This window comes from Ascidiella aspersa, chromosome 7 (genome assembly GCF_963924565.1).
Source record: "Ascidiella aspersa chromosome 7, kaAscAspe10.2, whole genome shotgun sequence".
In the NCBI taxonomy this organism is placed as follows: domain Eukaryota; kingdom Metazoa; phylum Chordata; class Ascidiacea; order Phlebobranchia; family Ascidiidae; genus Ascidiella; species Ascidiella aspersa.
In genome coordinates this window covers 26,580,567-26,600,384 of record NC_139453.1, presented here as the reverse complement: position 1 = coordinate 26,600,384, position 19,818 = coordinate 26,580,567, and the positions used below count along the sequence as shown (strand labels likewise).

At 36.2% G+C, this 19,818-nt stretch overlaps 1 protein-coding gene across 1 annotated transcript in view; it reads left to right on the top strand.

The window, feature by feature from the left end:
* The window catches only part of LOC146138725 (dynein axonemal heavy chain 5-like), an 82,847-nt gene that overhangs the window by 48,701 nt on the left and 14,328 nt on the right, over positions 1-19,818 (top strand). The window contains exons 53-71 of the mRNA XM_083394043.1: positions 472-609; positions 1,417-1,535; positions 2,023-2,229; positions 2,849-2,988; positions 3,719-3,858; positions 4,547-4,681; positions 5,314-5,437; positions 6,951-7,108; positions 7,690-7,806; positions 8,492-8,674; positions 9,931-10,130; positions 10,801-10,999; positions 12,413-12,580; positions 13,675-13,794; positions 15,297-15,510; positions 16,158-16,261; positions 16,600-16,734; positions 17,700-17,855; positions 18,786-18,968. Of these exons, the coding sequence (XP_083250169.1) occupies positions 472-609; positions 1,417-1,535; positions 2,023-2,229; positions 2,849-2,988; positions 3,719-3,858; positions 4,547-4,681; positions 5,314-5,437; positions 6,951-7,108; positions 7,690-7,806; positions 8,492-8,674; positions 9,931-10,130; positions 10,801-10,999; positions 12,413-12,580; positions 13,675-13,794; positions 15,297-15,510; positions 16,158-16,261; positions 16,600-16,734; positions 17,700-17,855; positions 18,786-18,968 (2,940 nt within the window). The remainder of the gene's footprint in view (positions 1-471; positions 610-1,416; positions 1,536-2,022; positions 2,230-2,848; positions 2,989-3,718; positions 3,859-4,546; positions 4,682-5,313; positions 5,438-6,950; positions 7,109-7,689; positions 7,807-8,491; positions 8,675-9,930; positions 10,131-10,800; positions 11,000-12,412; positions 12,581-13,674; positions 13,795-15,296; positions 15,511-16,157; positions 16,262-16,599; positions 16,735-17,699; positions 17,856-18,785; positions 18,969-19,818) is intronic.

Below are 19,818 nucleotides of genomic sequence, written 5' to 3'. Positions count from 1 at the left end.
CATTATTTTCGCAATATACTCGAGAGATTTGCCCTAAAATATAAACATCAAATGATATAATCTGCATTTATATATATTTATTAATATTAAACACTGCACCAATATACATTTTAAGCGCTTCAGTATAAACAACAGACAATTTATTTGTTGTTATTTTTTACCTTATTGCATTCTCCAACGAGGAGATGCTAAGTAAATCCTTTCAACTTAGGTTTTGTCTAAACTGATTGCTGTATAACTAAATCTTGTATAATCATTTAAAGCTAAAATATAAAAATGTAACGAATATTTAGCCTAATAGTTAAGCTCAAGTTATATAATTAATAATTATACTGAAATAATTTCAACATTATTTTTATTTAGGATTTTCTAAAATGAAATAATTTCAACATTCATTTTCATTTAGTGTTTATCTATGATCGTACTACGTGCGAATATGTCTTACAATTCCGCTAACTTTACCTTTGTCAGGACGAAGTACGCTCGCTCCTCACCAAGCTCATTCCTCTCACGCGCAAACTGTGGCAAGCCACCAAGATCAAGATGCTGCCGACCCCTGCAAAGTTCCACTACGTCTTCAACCTCAGGGATCTCAGCAGGATTTGGCAGGTAGCACTTTTCAACAAATGCGATATACCGCGTGCTTATCTGTGGAGTGTAGACCTTAAGTGGAAAAGTTTGGTGTATTAGTGGCGAAAAATATCTGCACTATATAGGTATGTATTGTCTAAGGATCAGATAGTTTACATTTTAATCATACAACGATACCCGATATTTTGGACAAAATGTATCGCAACCTGATTCGATTCCAACTGACGTCATTAATATGCTCAGACAAGCAAAACATATGTAATTTAATCGTTTAAATATCATTTTTCCAGGTTAATATGTCACATTTTTCTTTAGTGTTATTTTAGGTTGGTTACCTCTAGTTAGTATCCTAATATAACTTGATAAAAATTAATGTTTTAAGATCAAAATGGCTGGTTGGATCGCACATTCAGCCTGATATTCCTCTGTTAATTTGGTATCCGATCGGCACCGATACCACCCTTGTATCGGACCAGTCCTTTGGGCATTGAATATCGGCTCCAATGCGATATTATAAGACATCCCTAGTATTGTGTAGAATAATCCGGCATTCCGATACCGATGCTTCACCAAACAAAACAGCGGTGCCAACTCCCTTTATTTCTGTAATCTTAGACAGTTTTAGTGGTTCATTATGATATCCTCTTATGTTGCAAACCTAGGGACCGCGCTCAATCGTATGGAGAAGATACGCGCAGTCATGCGTTTCGGTCCAACACGTGGCTTGGAAATAAAGGGCATCAAGGAAATATGACTCTCGTGTGCCTCGCCTGATTCACGACCAATAGGTCTACCATTTTTTTACCAACACCTTATGTCTTGCAGGGAATGCTAAAGGTGGTGTGCGACGTTGTAAAGGATAGTTGCAGCTTGATGCAACTTTGGAAGCACGAATGCACGAGGGTGGTGGCTGACAGGTTTACAAACCAGGAAGACAGGACCTGGTAAGTGTTAGCTCGTAGGTCTTCATACTTACACCACTACCAAAAAGACAAATAAACGTTCATGCCTGAGCTATATTACTAGCCTCACAGTCAAGATAACTATTGGGTACGGGTTTTATAGGGGATATACGTTTGAAAAATACGAACACGGGCTGATTTTTATTATTTCTGCAGTCCTCCTTCATCATTATTTTTTTTTTCGCCTTCACATTTTTGTTGTTTTTACCTAATTGCTCTTCTTTAACAAAAACTAATAAAAATGCCTTTTCTTAAAAAGATATTTAACAATGATTTTTATCATCCCAGGGTTCAACTTAGAATAAAATGGACAGCAATTGATTTACTCTTGGCCTTTATTTATCCTAAAAAATAAAATTAACCCTACGACGATAATAATACCACACGTGTTAATACAAATATTTGTATATCATATACTAAGTAAAATCCAGAACCTGATTTTTCACCTCATTCTCTTCCCATTCCGCAGGTTCGACAAGGCCCTGACGTCACTGGTGGGCAGCGAGCTGGGCGACGATTACGTCACCCACGTGGGTGGGGCCGACCCCTACTTCGTGGACTTCCTGCGCGAACCCCCGGAGCCGACAGGTGACGAACCGGAGGACTTCGACTTCTCGGCTCCCAAGGTCTACGATCCTATACCATCCTTCGAGATCCTGAGGGAAAAATTAATCGGGTGAGTATGGGGAGAGAAATCTTGCCAACAAGAATTCTTGACGTACAGTTGCAGTAACTTTAAAGGAACATGTTCTAACAATACAAATAAAAAGAATAAATCGGTAAAACTATAACATCCTGTACGATAATGATTGGAGGTTTTAGTAAACCGTAGTAGGAATATCAGAGCCCATACATAAGTATGTATCATTTTGAACGTTTCGAATAACTCTTTATTCAGTTTCATAGTAAGGCACTGATTATAATTATATAATATATATAATGCGGAGATAGACGGCAGAAAAAAGGAAACGAGGAGAAATCTAAACTGAATCAAGAGACATTCGAAACGTTCAAAATGTCACGGTGCGAAAGCTTATCGAGAATTAAATACAATTTTTTTTGTATTTAGTGCCATCTGATTACCCTATTTAGAATTAAACACATACGGCCATTTATAACGATTATAAAATGTCGTGATTCGGCTACCTGTTCGCAATGCACGCCTCTTCACCCTATACACAAACATGCAGTATTCGTAGAGGGTACGAACAAGTACATAAAATTCCATATTATTCATACTTGTCGGAACATTGCCACTGTTTAGCACACACCTTTAATTCTTTATCCTTATCAAGTTACATGGAAGCGATGAACGAGACGATCCGAGGTTCCAAGATGGATCTTGTCTTCTTCCAAGACGCGATGGTGCATCTTGTCAAGATCTCAAGGATCATCGCAACTCCGAGAGGAAACGCACTTCTCGTGGGCGTGGGAGGTTGGTGGATAAGTTTTTAAATTATTGAACTAAACACATCATTTACTTATTGATGTCCGATACTTATCATTTTATTCTCATCGCAACTCCGAGAGGAAACGCACTCCTCGTCGGCGACGGAGGTTCGAAAATATTTTTTTCGGATTTTACCAAAAAGGTTTAATATTAACATTATACATTCAGGATCTGTGGCTTCAGGAATGTTTTTAAAATATAGGTGTTTCATTTAATAAACTATTACTTAAAAAAGAACTTAAGTTCAGTTGCTAAAAAGTTTTGAACGGAGACTGGTAATTGTTTTCAAAAATTGTTGTCAAAATGAGATGATGTAATAAAGGTTTAAAATCGTCGTGATACTGTTGCTGGTTTTCATTTACCACTGTTACAAGGCAGCACGCAAGTTTATTGAGGAAGCTAGCCCTACAAAATTGGTTTAAAAACGCTACTTTTCTAAAAATATACCTTAAGAAAAAAACAACAATACATATACTGAATACTGTATCTTAAGGTTTTCGAGTTAGATTAAATACTGTCATTGGTCTTAAGTTTTAGCAAGTATACATGATGCATTCAATTATGAGCATAGTGTTTTAAGTAGAGGGAACTAAGGTGACTTAAAAAGATTTTTGTCCAGACAATATTTTAAAGTCGACATTTCCTTGACCAAGAGCTTTTTAAAAGTGTCACCCTAATTAATCCAAAACCCAAATATCTGGTTTGTATTGTATAGGATCTGGAAAACAAAGCTTGACCAAGCTTGCGTCCTTTATTGCCGGATATTCGACCTTCCAAATCACTTTGACGCGATCCTACAATACCAGCAACTTGATGGACGATCTCAAGATCTTGTACAGGACTTCTGGACTTCATGTAAGTTCGTACTGCTACATCAATAACACATCACGCTAATAACGGGATGTTTTCTGGATTGTAACCTACCGATAAACTTTCTATCAAATCCAATCTAATAAAAGAAACATTTTATTATATTTTTTTGTTTTATTATCTTACCCTAACTTAATCACAATCAGTTTTTGTGACTTTTTTTCAATGTTATAATCTTAAGACTTTAAGATGGTTGTTTGAGGTATTACTGCAAACTGATAAACTATATACCGTGAGAGACCAGTGTTGTAAACAAGTCATTTCAAAAAGACTTAAGTTCCTATCAAGTCATTCGTAAAATAACTTAAGTCCAAGTCAAGTCATAAGTCAAAGACAAGTCTTTTTCAGTCATCATAAGTAAAGTATAATTAGAACAAGCTAAATCCAGGTCAATCGTTGTAATAAAAGCAAACGTTCCACTACTAAAATTGGTAAAACTACCTTTGCGAGCAATAAAAAAATAAACGCAAAATATAGCAAGCATATAACGTGTAGCAAGCAAATCAAGTCATTTTTTCCCAAATCAAGTCATCATTTAAAAAAAAAGTGACTTAATTGCACTTAAGTCAAGTCATTGACTTTAGGCATTAGAACACTAGTGTCTACTAAATGTTTTTTCGGGCATTAAATGTTGTAACTCAGTAAACACAGCGGTACTATTACACCCCTTCAGGGCAAAGGTTTGACCTTCATATTCACCGACAACGAGATCAAGGACGAATCTTTCCTCGAGTACATGAATAACGTTCTCTCGTCAGGGGAAGTACCCAACCTGTTCGCCAGAGATGAAGTCGATGAGATATTGCAGGTCGAGAGTTGCCTTATTTCATTCCTGTTTATTTTAATCCAGTGTTTTTTAACTTTTTTTTTCTTTGTGGCCCATTTTCGTTGCACAAAAGTTCTGTGGCTCAATATTTTTTCTAAAAGAAAAACACTATCGTATGGGTTTAGAACAAAAAACAGCAGAAAATATTTGAAAACAGATTATTTATTCGAATGTGCATTAGTGAGATATTTCATGCTGAATTTACATTCCTTCTCAATTCCTTCCAAGGCCATTATTCATGTAAAATTAAGTATAGTATCACAAAAGAAACTACGTTTTACGATAAATCTAGCTTTTTTAAATTGGTGTGTGGCACACCTCAAAATGTTTCCATGGCCCACTGGTTGAGAACCGCTAAACTAATGTAACAGCACATAAGGCTGATGTAAACAACATTACACCTTCAACCAATAGAACTGTTGGTTATTGAACACTTTACACATTTATGCAATTTTTTATTCACTGAATAACAATCATTTTCCGGAGTATATCAACTGTGTGAATAATTCTACTTGAACCCACATGTTTTCAAACAGTTTCTTGACTTTCTTTTATAAACAAATTTAATCACATTTATCTCGGCAAACACCAATACAGTTCACTATCGCTTACAGGAGCTGATTCCAGTCATGAAGAAAGAATACCCCCGACGACCCCCGTCCAACGAAAACCTGTACGAGTACTTCATGAACAGAGTGCGACAAAACCTGCACGTGGTTCTTTGCTTCTCCCCAGTCGGTAAGTCCTAAGTGAATACGGGTCCAACTAAGGATGTCCGTTACTTGACAACTTGGTCCGATGCCCGATACCTGATAGTTTGGATAAAATTATCGCGATTCGATCCGATACCGAATGACGTCACTCTTATACACATTAGAGCAGTGTTTCTTAACCTTTTTGGCGCTCGTACCCCTTTAGCTTTCATGAAATTTTCTTGTACCCCTGTCTACAATGACCGACGGAAGTAAATTAAATTGTAATGATAGGTATTAAACTCAATGTATTTCTAACTTCCGTGTTGAATGCATGCATTAATTACAGTCTTGTGAGCAACAATATTTACAACACACAAAGAATCAGTCAATTTAATATTGTTTTTTTATGTTGCTTTTCGTAGTTGCCTAAATACAAATATGCCTAAACAGCGCATAATTTCACACTGCATGTCGTACCCCTTGCTTTGGTGCTTCGTACCACCAAGGGGTACACGTACCCCTGGTTAAGAACCCCTGCATTAGAGCATAATATGTGTAATTGAAACACTCAAAGGTATAGTTGTTTTTTGCTGGGTATTAAGCAAACTTTTGCGTTAATAGTTACGTCAAATTGATCACATGGTGTGATCGGATCGGCAATGATACCACCCTGGTATCAAACGAACAACGATACTACCACTTAAAATCGGGTATCGGCCCCGATCCCATATTATCGGACATCCCTAGAACCAACTGTGTTAGCCCAAAGGGGCGTGTCAAGGTGACAATACTTCTGGAATTCTTTGATTACATTTTTATAATGCTACGAGCAGCTTTGTTGTAAAACTAGTTCATTTCGTAGGGTCACCAGCACATTTCCTTGTGCTTGCGACAGGTGAATACAATTAACGTTTCCAGTCACTTATTTTCCCGAATCACAGGGATAATCATTTTCCCATGTTATAGACAGTTTTTTTTTAATTTCCATAACGAACCAAGTGTAATCTTTAAATACAAAGAAGTTGGACCTTTCTATCTTCCAATACAAGGGTGTTAGACATGGAAAACATTTAACACAAATACAGATCTGGCAAATCGTCAGACCTAATAACCAGCACCGGTGAAACGTCGCGGATTAAAAATTCAGTGGATACTTTTACAACCGTTATCATCAAATCTTTACAACAAAAATACAAAAAAGGAAACTAATAAACAGGCCTGCAAGTTCGCCTAAAAATAACCCGAGTTCGACTCCGGCCAAAAAAATGAACCGGAGTCCGACTCCCGAGTCACCAGTCCGATATACTTCATCCACCCACAACATAGTTGGAAATTATGCCACAATATGCTATTACACCTTTACAATTTACAGTTTGGGGCCCATCAGTTTCGAAATTTGCTAATGCGCATGCGCACGTCGGACTCGGAACTCGGATAGTTTATAACGTGGTCTTACTCGAGCCCCGAGTCCCGAGTCCGACTCCGGCAAAACAAAGAGTCCCGAGTCCGACTCTGACTCCGCAGCCCTGGTAATAAACACTATTCTTTTTTTACAGGTGAAAAGTTCCGCAATCGCTCGCTTAAGTTCCCGGCCTTGATATCAGGCTGCACCATGGACTGGTTCCGAAGGTGGCCCAAGGACGCCCTCATCGCCGTCTCCACCCACTTCCTTCAGGCTTATGACGTCAAGTGCACCCCTGAAGTTAAAACGCAGGTGTGTGACGTCACTGTAACTTAATAGTAAGCCTCTATAGATCAGCGCTTTAAACGTTGTTTAATTTCGGAAGTTTTATTTTTTTACAGCACTAAAGGGAAATAAAAGTGTATCTTTTGAGAAATTGATCGTTCAGTGTAAATTTCGTTATTACAGATTCTGTTCTGGTAATATTATAATCCATATTTTAATTCCGTAAATCCACCTATTTACTGCATACTTAACAAATCCATTTCTATTCGGTTTTTTTATTGAAAATGGTTGTGTGCGTTTAAAAAAAACGATCAAGGGTGTCCGATCAAATGTGAAAAAAGCACTGAGCAAAGATTAAAAGATTCCAAATTGTCTTTTGAAAACCTTGTAAATAAATAATTGTAACCGTAATTAGAAGCCTCGTTTTAATTTATCCACATTGTAAGGCATTATCCTACGTTTTTTTGATTTATCATCATTGTGGTAATAGCTTTTAAAATTAAAGAGCTTAAAAAACGCTTCATCGTGGCGTAAGTAAAGGCTATTTATTATGTCTACATCGTTATGTTTTCGCTACGGCCTTATATTTCTATTGAATCTTATTCCAGATTCAAGGAGCGATGGGAACCTACCACGACGGAGTAGCGGAAAGATGCACCGAGTACTTCCAACGTTTCAGGAGATCTACTCATGTTACGCCCAAGTCCTACCTCTCGTTCATTCAGGTTGGTTAATAAGAATAAAAAATGTAGGATAGTTTTAAGATGTTCTAAAAAAATTTTATTTCTTAGGACCCCTAATAACATGCTTATAGGATAGAAAATATTAAGGTAAATGTTATGATGTCATTTGTCGACCGAGCTGAATCGGATATGGTGCTGTTAAGAATTCGTTACTAAATTGAATCCATTCAATCAAGTATCTCGATTCTGTAAATTTTAGATTAAAAAACGACAAACCAGGCTGTTAGTTTTTTCTGCCGGCTCGCGTATACTGTATACTGCTCTTATGAAGATTTAATACAGTTAAAATTTTGTTGGATGTAATTCTAAACTAAATTAGATAAAATAGTAAGCTGAATAATAATTTCAAAAAGCTCACTGCGTTTTTTTTAATTTGTAAACGAATTTTGTGCAATTTGTACGAGATTTTGACTTTAAATAATTAAAAAATAAAATTAGTTTGTAATTTTTGGCAAATCTTTACTTTTTTGCCTAATAAAAAATAATCCCTCTACTTATAACCGTGAGAATTACTCGAGTTCACCGAATAAAAATCGACGATTCTCACGACAATTTGGAATAGATTGCACTCGTCTTTACAAAACAAAGCAGTTTGCCTTTTCCGGTATATGCACAACTCGAAAACCGTAATGATTTCTTCGCTTTATACACCTCTTTTCACCGACAGGGCTACAAGGAAATCTACAGTGACAAGCAGACAGAACTGAACGAGCAAGCAAATCGAATGCAACTTGGACTCGAAAAGCTGCAGGAGGCTGGCCGCTCGGTGACGCTGCTGAGTCAGGAGCTGGTCGAAAAGGAAAAAGAGCTGGAAGTGGCCAATCAGAGAGCTCAGAAGATTCTAGAAGAGGTGAGAGATTGTGTGACGTATAAAAAATACTGAAGCGTTATTTTACTTAATCATTCGGTGAGCCTTGATCACCTTAAATTTAGGTAGTGACTATAAAAAAATGTGAATTTTGTGGGTTTATTTTTACGTTAATTTACTAGCGAACAATTTGCCTGAACACCGATTTAAATCAAGTGGTTTCTTTTTCGAATCATCCCATGCAAAAAAACGCACAATAAAAAAGCAACAATATTTAAAGCAGAATAACTATAATACCATAGGATTAAACTCAACGACCTAATAAAACCAAATACGCAATAATATCCATGACAGAATACGATCTAAAATGGAATAAAGATTTAAAATCGTATAAATAAGACCATGCGTTTAAACGGAGTTACAATATAGCATTTGAGTTTTCAGCATACCTTTTCAATGTTAACTGCTGACTTCCATACTATGTACCCGTTTGACATTAGTATATTTGTGACAACACTGTTTTATGGGGGAATTTAACTTCAATTTCTTTGACAATGTCACTTAAGCTTCAGAGCCAAACCGAATTAATAGTACTTAACTCGATCGATACTAAACTAGTATAACAATTGCGGCTATATTTTGCGCCCCAATCATAACTTTGTTACCTTGAAAGTTGAATTCCTTAGTTTCTGGTATTTTCGCAAATCGAAGAGAACTTATTAACGCTGATGCAAATTTTGCCTGATTACCTTGAAATTTCATTTTCATCAACTTCAATAGTTGCACAATTCTCAGTAATCGGACGGCCTTGGTTTTTCTAAAATACCGGGCGGTTGCGGAATAAAAGTTAAGTATCAGCATCCGTGGTGCTAATAAAACAAATAGAACTTTTCTATAAACTGACAAGCCGGGCTTCGAATTGAAATAATGACATTGCTTTTATTTAAGTAAAGCCAATTTATATTTTACAACTAATAAGACCAAGTTTAGTTTGTTTTGCTTTGTTTGGCCGTAATTACTGCGGTATATACCTACAAACAAATCGAATCCGTACCATGTGACAAGCTAGACTTTGAACTGAGATGTATACAGTGGATATATAAACTGTTGCTACCAGGCATAGTAATAAATCAAAACAATCTCCTGGTAATTGTAAATGGTCCACCCTGAAGAAGGCGCTTAAAATAGATTGCCAAAACGTTGGTTAACAATTCCAATTACCAGAGAAGCTGTTTTGGGATTATTATATACAGTGGATGTTTCTTTTACTCTTAAAAATCTGTAATTTTGCTCTCCAGGTGACCAGTCAGGCCCACGCGGCCGAGAAGGTCAAGCAGGAGGTCCAGAAGGTCAAGGACAAGGCTCAGTCGATCGTGGACGTGATCGCAGTGGACAAGGCAGCGGCCGAAGTGAAACTGACCGCAGCCAAACCGGCACTTGAAGAAGCCGAAGCTGCCCTTAGGACAATTCAACCCGCCGATATTGCAACTGTTAGAAGGTCAGTAACTGTTGTGGGTATCCTTCGGGTGATTTTGAATTGTCTTTATGGGTATTTCGTTGAGTGCTTAAACGGTCCAGGGGTTAGAGCAGTGGTTTAACCCAAAGGGTCGCAAGGGGTTGTCTGAGGGGTCGCCGTGTAGTATTTTATAAAAAAAAAACTTTATAAGAAATAAACAATATGAACTAAAAGTTTAGCAGTTTAGAATGAGCAAAAGCAACCGCCATTCTAACATTTGTCTTTATGTGGCTTTTGCTGCTATTAACCAGTCGGGTTTATGACGTCACTATTACACTTTTCAATTGATGTATCAAGCGTAGCTTCAGTCAAACAATGTGTAATAAAAATGAATGGACGCTCCAACCGTAACTCTAGCTTGTTTTGCATACTTAAAACCGGACATTTTAGCCAAATTTTGATACAATCCGTCTAGATTGTTTCCCAATTTGAGTTTTGCTAAATAAATCAATGTATAGTGGCCTTGGGAAATTTCGTAGTTCAAAAGTGCAGACTTTGCGTCGTTAAAAATAATATTATTATTTTATTTTACCTAAATTGCTATGTTTATAAACAGTGCTTCACCAACAATGTTTTATTAGCTGATCAACTAAGATTGCATTTTATTGCTCAACCTCATGTTAAATATCATTTACCCTTGCTCTTCTTCTAGGCTGGGACATCCTCCTCATTTGATCATGCGCATCATGGACTGCGTCCTGATCCTCTTCAAGAGGAGGTTGGATCCTGTTACCATGGATCCGGACAAACCCACCAACAAGCCTTCCTGGTCGGAAGCGTTGAAGATGATGACCGACACACAGTTCCTCAACAACCTCCAGAACTTCAACAAGGACCTTATTAACGATGAGGTAAGAGGACGAGAGATATTGTAGTTTAAGTGTGTTTGGTTAGAGGATTGCTGGAGCTCATGTGTGTTGAACAGTAAACGTTTTTCGTGACCCAGCGCTTCCTTTGTTTAGATTTTTTTTTAAATTACTTGAAACTTATTTGCCCCTACACTTAACTGTTTTTTTTTTGCACAACTTTAAAACAAAAAAAATTTTAGCACAACTTTAAAAATTTCTATGTAATACAAACAAATGCAAAAAATATGCCCAAATTACCAGGCATAGTATACCCGGAAAAAATGTTTCGCAAATCGTGGCATATCCACCAGCGGCCGGATACCATGAATTCAAATACGGACATTTTGTTTGCAGATCCATACTAACAGGTGCTGAAAATGAACAACTGCGTTGTACGTTGTCGCTCTTGACGCTTTTTATCTCTTTTTTTGTGTCGTTTCATTTTGCGTGGTCTTGTTACATTCCCTGATGAAGGCATCCTGGATAGGTAGCCGAAACGTCGAATACAAATAAGAACCGAAAGAGCTTCTTTTCAGTATAAACAACTGCAAATATGGTTTACCATTTTACGTGGTTTCTTCAATAACCCATATTTTTTACCTTATTTAAAAATCATAATTTTGTGTAATTGAAAGCTATTTATTTCGCGACACGTATTTCTATAGTCGCATTTCGAAAAGCACTTGTAATCGATCGCCAAAACGCCCCAAGTCTGCTTGAGCTTTTTTGTGGTAAACGATCAAGCCGCAGCAAAAATACATATGGACTATTAAAATATTTTTGCAAGCTCATTTGCTTGAATAGTGGTCCCGATCTGTCTAGAGCAGTGGTCCTCAAACTGGGGTCCGCTGTCCTTTAGTGGTAACAATTTCCTGGGGCCGCGAAGCGCCTAACAAAAATCAACACGACGCTTCCGAAGAACAAAAATTAAGTTGAATTGTCCATTGTAACGTCATAGTGTTGCGTTGTGCTAGTGAGAACGTTTTTACAGCTTGCTGCACTGACACTGTAGGTAGGGCTAGGGCTGTACTGTCACGGTTTTAAAACTGTTCGTGATTGCTTGACTCAATTAAAGTGATTCTTTAAAGGTTAACATAGCCGAGCTGATAGCAAAGACGCAAGTGCAACCGTCCCATTGATACCATTAAAAACAACGTGTTTATTTGTGCATATTTTTAAGGACCGTGAGCAATTAAATAAATTACTTGGGGACCACTGCGTAATTATTTTTAAAAGTTTAAGAACCACTGGTCTACAGTCTTGAGTTCAAATCTTACCAGAGTTATATTTTCCAGTTTCTACCAGGGTTATTTTTTCAGTTGCATAAGTACAGCTTAAGACATTGCCGTATACATAAAAAACAAATATATACACATCAAATTAAATGCAAAATGATCATTCGCATTCTCGTGACAGGTGGTGGAGCTAATGCAGCCCTACTTCGACTCCCCTGATTACAACATCGATGTGGCGAGGAGGGTTTGTGGTAATGTGGCCGGTCTCTGTTCTTGGACCAAAGCAATGGCCAACTTCTACGCAATCAACAAGGAGGTTCTTCCGCTCAAGGCCAACCTTGCTGTACAGGTATAAGCTTCTTGTGGCGTTGTTATTATTCTTTGAAGTGTAAAACTTTGTTTTAATTAGGTGCAGCTGTTTTGCTATCCACAACTGCAAAATTGAATTAAGCGAAAATGTTCTACCTTACCAAATTTCCTATACAGCAGTTATAAAAAAATTATCCACAACAGCAATTTTAAAATTAAATAACAAAAGCAAGTATAAATCCGAACTCGGATCTTTACAGGAAACAGGAATACTTATTTATCGCAACTCGTTGCGGCGTTTTTTGTCTTTGGCTGCAATACTGGTTAATTGTTTGAAATATCTTAACATCATTTTAGGGGGAGGTGTATGGTTACTAAACTGTGGCTTAAAGCTGTAATATCTGAAATGATGTCCATTCTGAAATTATGTGACATGAAATTATGTTACACGTCACACGGAATAACATTCGTCGAAAAAATTTAGTTAATATTTTTTTTAACTGTTTTTTAACTTTGATTTTTAAATGGTAGTCTTTTTTAAAAATGGGAATTTTTTACATAACATAGTTTTTTGAATAATGAACTTTTTATTTGTAAATAAGACCATTTGAATGTGCAATTTACATTTTTCATCCTTACCAGTCTTGTGTAAATATAATTTTTAAAGATGCCTCCATTGCACGAACACTCGTTTTATTTTGGTACAAAAAATTAGCTTAGCCATTACCAACGTAAACCTTTCATGAGTCGTGGCCCCTTTTACTCCGTGCCCATGAAGTCATGTTGGAAACAACAAATTTTAGTTTAACTGGATAATATATAAAATAAGACATGTCCTGTTAGAGCAACTGTCAGTGTTGTAACGACTTAAGTCAATGACTTGACTTACGTGCGCTTAAGTCACTGTGTTTAAATGGCTTCACTTGACTTAAGTCTTTTTGTAAAATACATAGGGTTAAAATTAAGTGTTTGCATTTAATATTTTTTGAAATAATTGGGTTATATGTCTCAATGTTTGTATTAAAACAATTTTAATGCTGTATATTGTTTGTTTGTTATTTTTTTGTCTTTTTTTCACTTCAAAGTGACTTGTTTACAAAACTTTTACTACGTACATTTGCTTACAAATTGCAGGAGGCTCGATACACGATCGCGATGCAAGATCTCTCGCAAGCAGAAGAGGAACTCGCCGAGAAGGAACGCGAGTTGGCAGTCGTCCAGGCGCGATACGACGCCGCCATGAGGGAAAAACAGGTGATGAACGGGTTGCTTTAATTTCAACTCCTTGGGGGTTGTAAAATGTTGCCACATGTGCAAACTGTCACCTCTGACAATGCATTAACGGCTTTATTAAACTGTTTTTTGATTAGTAAGAATCTGAACCACGTTTTTTATTATTATTTGTTAAATGCTGCAAAGTTGTCTTATTTAATATAGCACCTTTTTGCTAAAAAAAAATTTTTTGTTAACTCAAGAGATTTTTTTGTCGTAAAAGGTATTTTGTTACAGAAAACACTCTTTGAGAAAATTACCAATTTTTAGCAGTTAAGGTAAAGTAAAAAATAGCATTCCAATGGTGGAACGCTTAAAACTGATGAACACAGGTCTTGAATAATTCGGGGACCATTTTTTTGTAATGCTCATAACGTGCTTTAAAAGGCCAAAAGGTGAACAATCGAGTTAAATAATTAAAATTTTATTTCGAATAACATAATCTGCCTGAATCCGAATGTTGAAAAAAAAAACGATTCTGGTTACAAATCAATGATAAAGATTAAACTGTACAGAACTTAGTAAACCGAAAATCAGTTTGTTTGGATGTTGTGTGATAAATACATTCTGCTACCGAATTCATTCGAATTAAGTTACTGATGATGCTTTTATTAGCGAAATATGTTTTTCATATAACACCAAAACAAACTTATTTTCGACCAAGTCATGTGCTTAGTTTAATCTTTATCGATCGAGTTAAAGAAATTTCTTTTCATTTTTGTACCGTACGGTACATGAAATGTTTTTGTTTATTTAATGGCGGGACCTGTTTTAAAATCTTCAAGCAAAATTGACTTAAAATCTTTGTGTTTTTCCAAACATAACACCAGGGGCGGGCAACCTTTTTAACACAAGGGCCAGTTAGGAAATTTAATGCTTACAGAAGGGCCGCACATCAAATAAACACCAATTGATATTTTCAGCTTTTACTAGAAAAACACAAGTACAAGCGAATATGAAATATCATAGCAGGCTCACATGTGGATGTTCAAATAAGTTAGTGAGAATGCTGATGTTGGATATTTTGAACCAACTTGTCAATGTTTGGTTCCAGGCCAGATGTGCATAGACGCAAACTATTTAACAGCAATAATTCAAAACCAGCTGTTTAACATAACATCTCAGTCAATATGCGCGGCAAAAGTCGTAGCAGACAAGTGTGATTGTTGCAAAACAATTCTTTGTCATAACAACGCGACGCAAGTAAAACTTTATCAATGAAGATTGTTTTGTAATAGATGCTTTCCATTCGAGTTCAACTGCATTAATTTAGCTGTGTAGCCTATGGGTTACATTGCACTTTCAAACAGGAAACTGAAAGAGCAAAAGTTCCCACATTGGTGCACACAAAATACCCTTATTTAGGGAAAAATATCAGGAAGAAGGCGAAGGGCCGCACAAAAAATGACCGCGGGCCGCACGTTGCCCTCCCCTGCATAACACCAACTTTTGTCTCCTTACCAATTTCGACTCCGCGTCTTTAGGAGCTCCAAGCGAACGCAGAGGCGTGTCGGAGGAAGATGCAGACCGCCACCTCCCTGATCAGTGTCCTCGGAGGAGAGAAGGAGAGGTGGACGGAGCAGAGCAGGGAGTTCGCGGCGCAGACTCGAAGGCTGGTGGGAGATGTTCTCATGGCAACCGCCTTCCTCTCCTACGCCGGACCCTTCAACCAGGAGTTTAGAAACTTGCTCATGACAGGTTAAAAATTTGTTGCTGTATTAATTTTTGTCTCATGACAAAAAAGCAAAAACAAACAAGTTTGTCAATCGACCCATGTGATGTGTATTTTAATTGTGCTCTTAAGATTTTAAGGCCATATTGTACCGCATAAAATTGCGATCTGCTTTTTACAACAAGAACCGTCTGTGTTCAGTGGACCTTTGTTTCATAAAAATGTTTCGGAAAATTTTCATAAAAAATTCAAGTGTGGTACATTTTTATGTTGCGACGGTACTTAAAAGTACACAAGACGTTTTTTTTTTTCATTTTACCAATGTTTTATGTTTTTCGCATTTTTAAAGCTGTCGAACCAAAATAGTTTTTGTGCGGCCAATTCAACCACTAAAATTATAACCCAGAATGAACATAATGTGTTAAAATGTGTTTATGTGTGCAAAACAAATAATAAAATCTCTCAGGGTCACTAAACATAGAACGTTTTTTTTAATATTCTGTTCGTTATTCTAAATTTATGTTTCCTTAAATAGTCAACTTAAAATATGATTGTTTCTTCTGAACTTAAGTTGGTGTTTATACCCCAAGTCCCGCGTGTTTAACTCGTTCTACGTGTTAGATAGAAAATGCTCATGATTTCTGAAATTTTAAACAAGGAAAACTGTTCACAGAGTGGCGAACTGAAATGAAGAGGCGACACATTCCTTACAGTGACGGGTTAAACTTGATCGAAATGCTAACGGACTCTGCTACAATCACTGAATGGAATTTACAGGTTTGTGAAACCGAAAAACATAAAAATAGGCGAATATTTTTTTGTTAAGCGTGCTTCACTACATTACGTAAACATGAGTATAATGAAATCATTTAATCAATTCTACAATTGTTCTTCTGGCAAAATTTTATTAAAGTACCAACGTTTCGACCACCTATTCGGACAATCTTCTTCAGGGCAATATTAATGCAACTAAAGGCGAAAATGTATATACACATACCAGACAAGCATATATTCATTGAAATCACATAATTTATTAAAAAAGGTTTAGTATATAAAGTTGTCTTATTGGCGTTTTTCAAGAATCTTTAAATCGACATTTTTTGTTCTCAATACAGGGACTTCCCAACGACGAGCTATCCATCCAGAACGGAATGATTGTGACGAAAGCAGCCCGCTACCCCCTCCTAGTCGACCCACAAGGTCAGGGGAAATTGTGGATCAAGAACAAGGAAGCTAACAGCGAAATGCAGGTAATATACTGTTGTCGGATAAAAGCATTTATTAAGGGATAGAAGCGAAAAAATTTACAACTTTTTGAATTAATTTAACTCCATCGACTTTAACTTTTCCCTCTCAAAAAACAACTTATTCCCAACTTGCTCAAAATTAACTCTGAAATGTGGTTCAACCATTTGGCAAAATGGCCAAACTTTTCGATTCTGTGTTTTATGCCCAAAAAACTCGCATTGCTAATACCCAAACAATAATCATTAAAATTAAATTGCAATAAAATAGTCTAATTTTCGCCTAAACAGTTTTTGGAAATGAGACCTTTTTTTGTAGAGCCTACTTTTAATGATGACACTTTGAAAAAAATCCATGGAAAATTCTCAGTTTTCTTGTTATTTTCAAACCATTCTCCTGTATTGCTTACAATGTGAAAACAATAGTTTGCCATAGCCTCCTGTAAAACGAAAATTCAACGCAAAAACAAATTTCCTTAAAACGAGATATTCTTTGAACATAATAAGGAGTAGTGCTTTGCACTGTTGTAAACATTTAAGTCACTGTTTTTAAATTACTTGACTTGACTTAAATCTTTTGGCAAAATAACTTGCTTTGAAATTAAGTGTTTTCAATAGGCATTTTTTATAAAATTCAACTATTTATCTCAAATAAAACAATTTGCTTGCTATATGTTGCGTGTTTCCTCGTATTTTAGTTAAATTATTGCTCATAATCGAACGAGTTTACCAATTTCAACAGTTAATTTTACCAAGTTTCAACAGTTAGTTTTACCAAGTTTCAACAGTATCGTTAAATTTCTATGACAAGGACTTTGGAAAATACTTTTGACTTGTTATTAATTTCAAGAAACTTTACTTTAACTTAAGTTATTTCACAATTGACTTAACTTGGACTTGAGTTATTTTACAAATGACTTGACTTGGACTTTCTTTGGCCTTAGTTTTCTAATTGTAATTACCTTCTCCAGGTTACTTACCTTAACCACAAGTACTTCCGCAACCACTTGGAGGACGCCCTCTCCATCGGAAGACCTCTCCTCATTGAAGACATCGGCGAGGAATTGGATCCGATGTTGGACAACGTTCTCGACAAGAACTTCATAAAACTCGGAAGCACGTTCAAGGTAAATAAAAAAGCGCTAATTCAAGTCAATGAATACAAAAGTTTTTATTTTTTTATAGTTTTTGTTTTGGTTAATAGTTGAGAAAAAATTTAACAAGGTATGGGAAATATTTATATACTTAGAAGTACATACCAACACAAGCTTAATCAGTGACCATGACTACCTTGTAACAGACAACTTCAGGGCAGCTAATTTTTTTTTAGTAAATGCTATTCAACACTTCTATCAACTATGGAGTCAACACAACTTAAGTTTTATTAATAAATCTACCATCTTTGTTACTAGAGACATCATGGGCAATTCTACTATTTTATTTTAATTTTTAGCACCTATTTGGTGCTTTCAAAAAGTGTTGTAAACAAGTCATTTTGAAATGACTTAAGGCCAAGTCAATAGCAAGTCAAGTCCCAGTCCAAGTAATCAGTTGCCCAAGTCAAATCCCAGTCAAGTCATTATCAGAATAAGTAATCTCCAAGTCAAACCACCAATATAATAAAAAAACGATAAACCATGAAAATTGGTCATCCGATTATAATAATTCAATCCCCCCAAAAATACATGTAGCAAATCTATTCGTTTTATTTGCAAAACTTGGAATAGATAGCTCAATGTTATAAGATAAATGTTAAATGAAAACACTTAATTTTAACCCATGTCATTTGAATCGATGACTTAAGTCCAAATCTCGTTATTTGTCTAAAAGGTTTAAGCCAAGTCAAGTAATTTGAAAACAGTGACTTAAGTGCACTAATTTGGTCATTAAGTTAAGTCGCAGTCACTTCAGTCCAGTCACAGATCAAGTCATTGACTTGAGTCATTACAACACTGCTTTCAATAACGTGGAATGGGAAGACTTGACTAAGAATGTTTTGCAATTCAAAAATTTTTACGTTAAACAAAATTAAAACCATCACATTGATTTGCGTCCAGGTTAAGGTCGGTGACAAGGAGGTGGATGTTATGAAGGGCTTTCGTCTTTACCTAACCACCAAGCTTCCCAACCCCGCTTACACACCTGAGATCAGCGCGAGGACTTCCATCATCGACTTCACGGTGACGGTGAAGGGACTCGAAGATCAGCTGCTAGGAAGAGTCATCCTCACAGAGAAACAGGTTCGTTTGTGGTATTTCGCCTAAAGCAGTGTTTCTGAACCATTCTAGCGCTGGTAGCCTTGCCTTCATCAAATATTCGTACCCCCTGTCTACGATGGTCGACGGAAGTAAATAAAATTGTAATAATAGGAATTAAACGCAGTGTAATTGTAACTTACGTGTTAAATGTATGCATTGAAAACTTTCTTGTAAGTTAAACAATATTTACAAAACACAAACAATCAGTCAATTTATCATCCTGAAAATTATCTGCAAATGTTTGTGATCTTGTCGAAAATTCATCCATGTTTTGACAAAACGCCTTAGTAGGCGACTCTTCAATGTCATTTGCAGAACTCAAAAAATATTTTAACAAAATAGCGGATCAAGTCTTATAGTGACAACATTAAGCCAAAGTGACGTCTAATCCAATTCATGTACCTCAAAAATAAAATGTCACATTAAAACAAAACCAAAATTGGTAACTCTTTTTATTCCAAGCAATAGTTTACAATTCCCTAAATGAATTTCAACTTTTCATTTTTACATTTAGAAGTTTACGTAAATACCCTATTGTACGAAAATGTATTAATAGTTGAAATCAAGTCATTTTGTCCGAGAAAGTTAAGCAAACCCAAAGAAGTTTAAAAACACTAGCGTAGATGACCTCAGGTCAAGCGATTTATAACAAATGACGACTCGAGTCCAAATTTTTAATGGCAAAGTCATTTTGCCCAAATGATTTATGTTAGGGGAAGCAAAGTCGTTTAAAAACAGCGACATGAATACATCGTCTGGAGTCCTATGAACACTATCAAACCATTTGCAGTTTTGTATGGGCTTTGATATTTTTACTACGTTTAGAAAATTT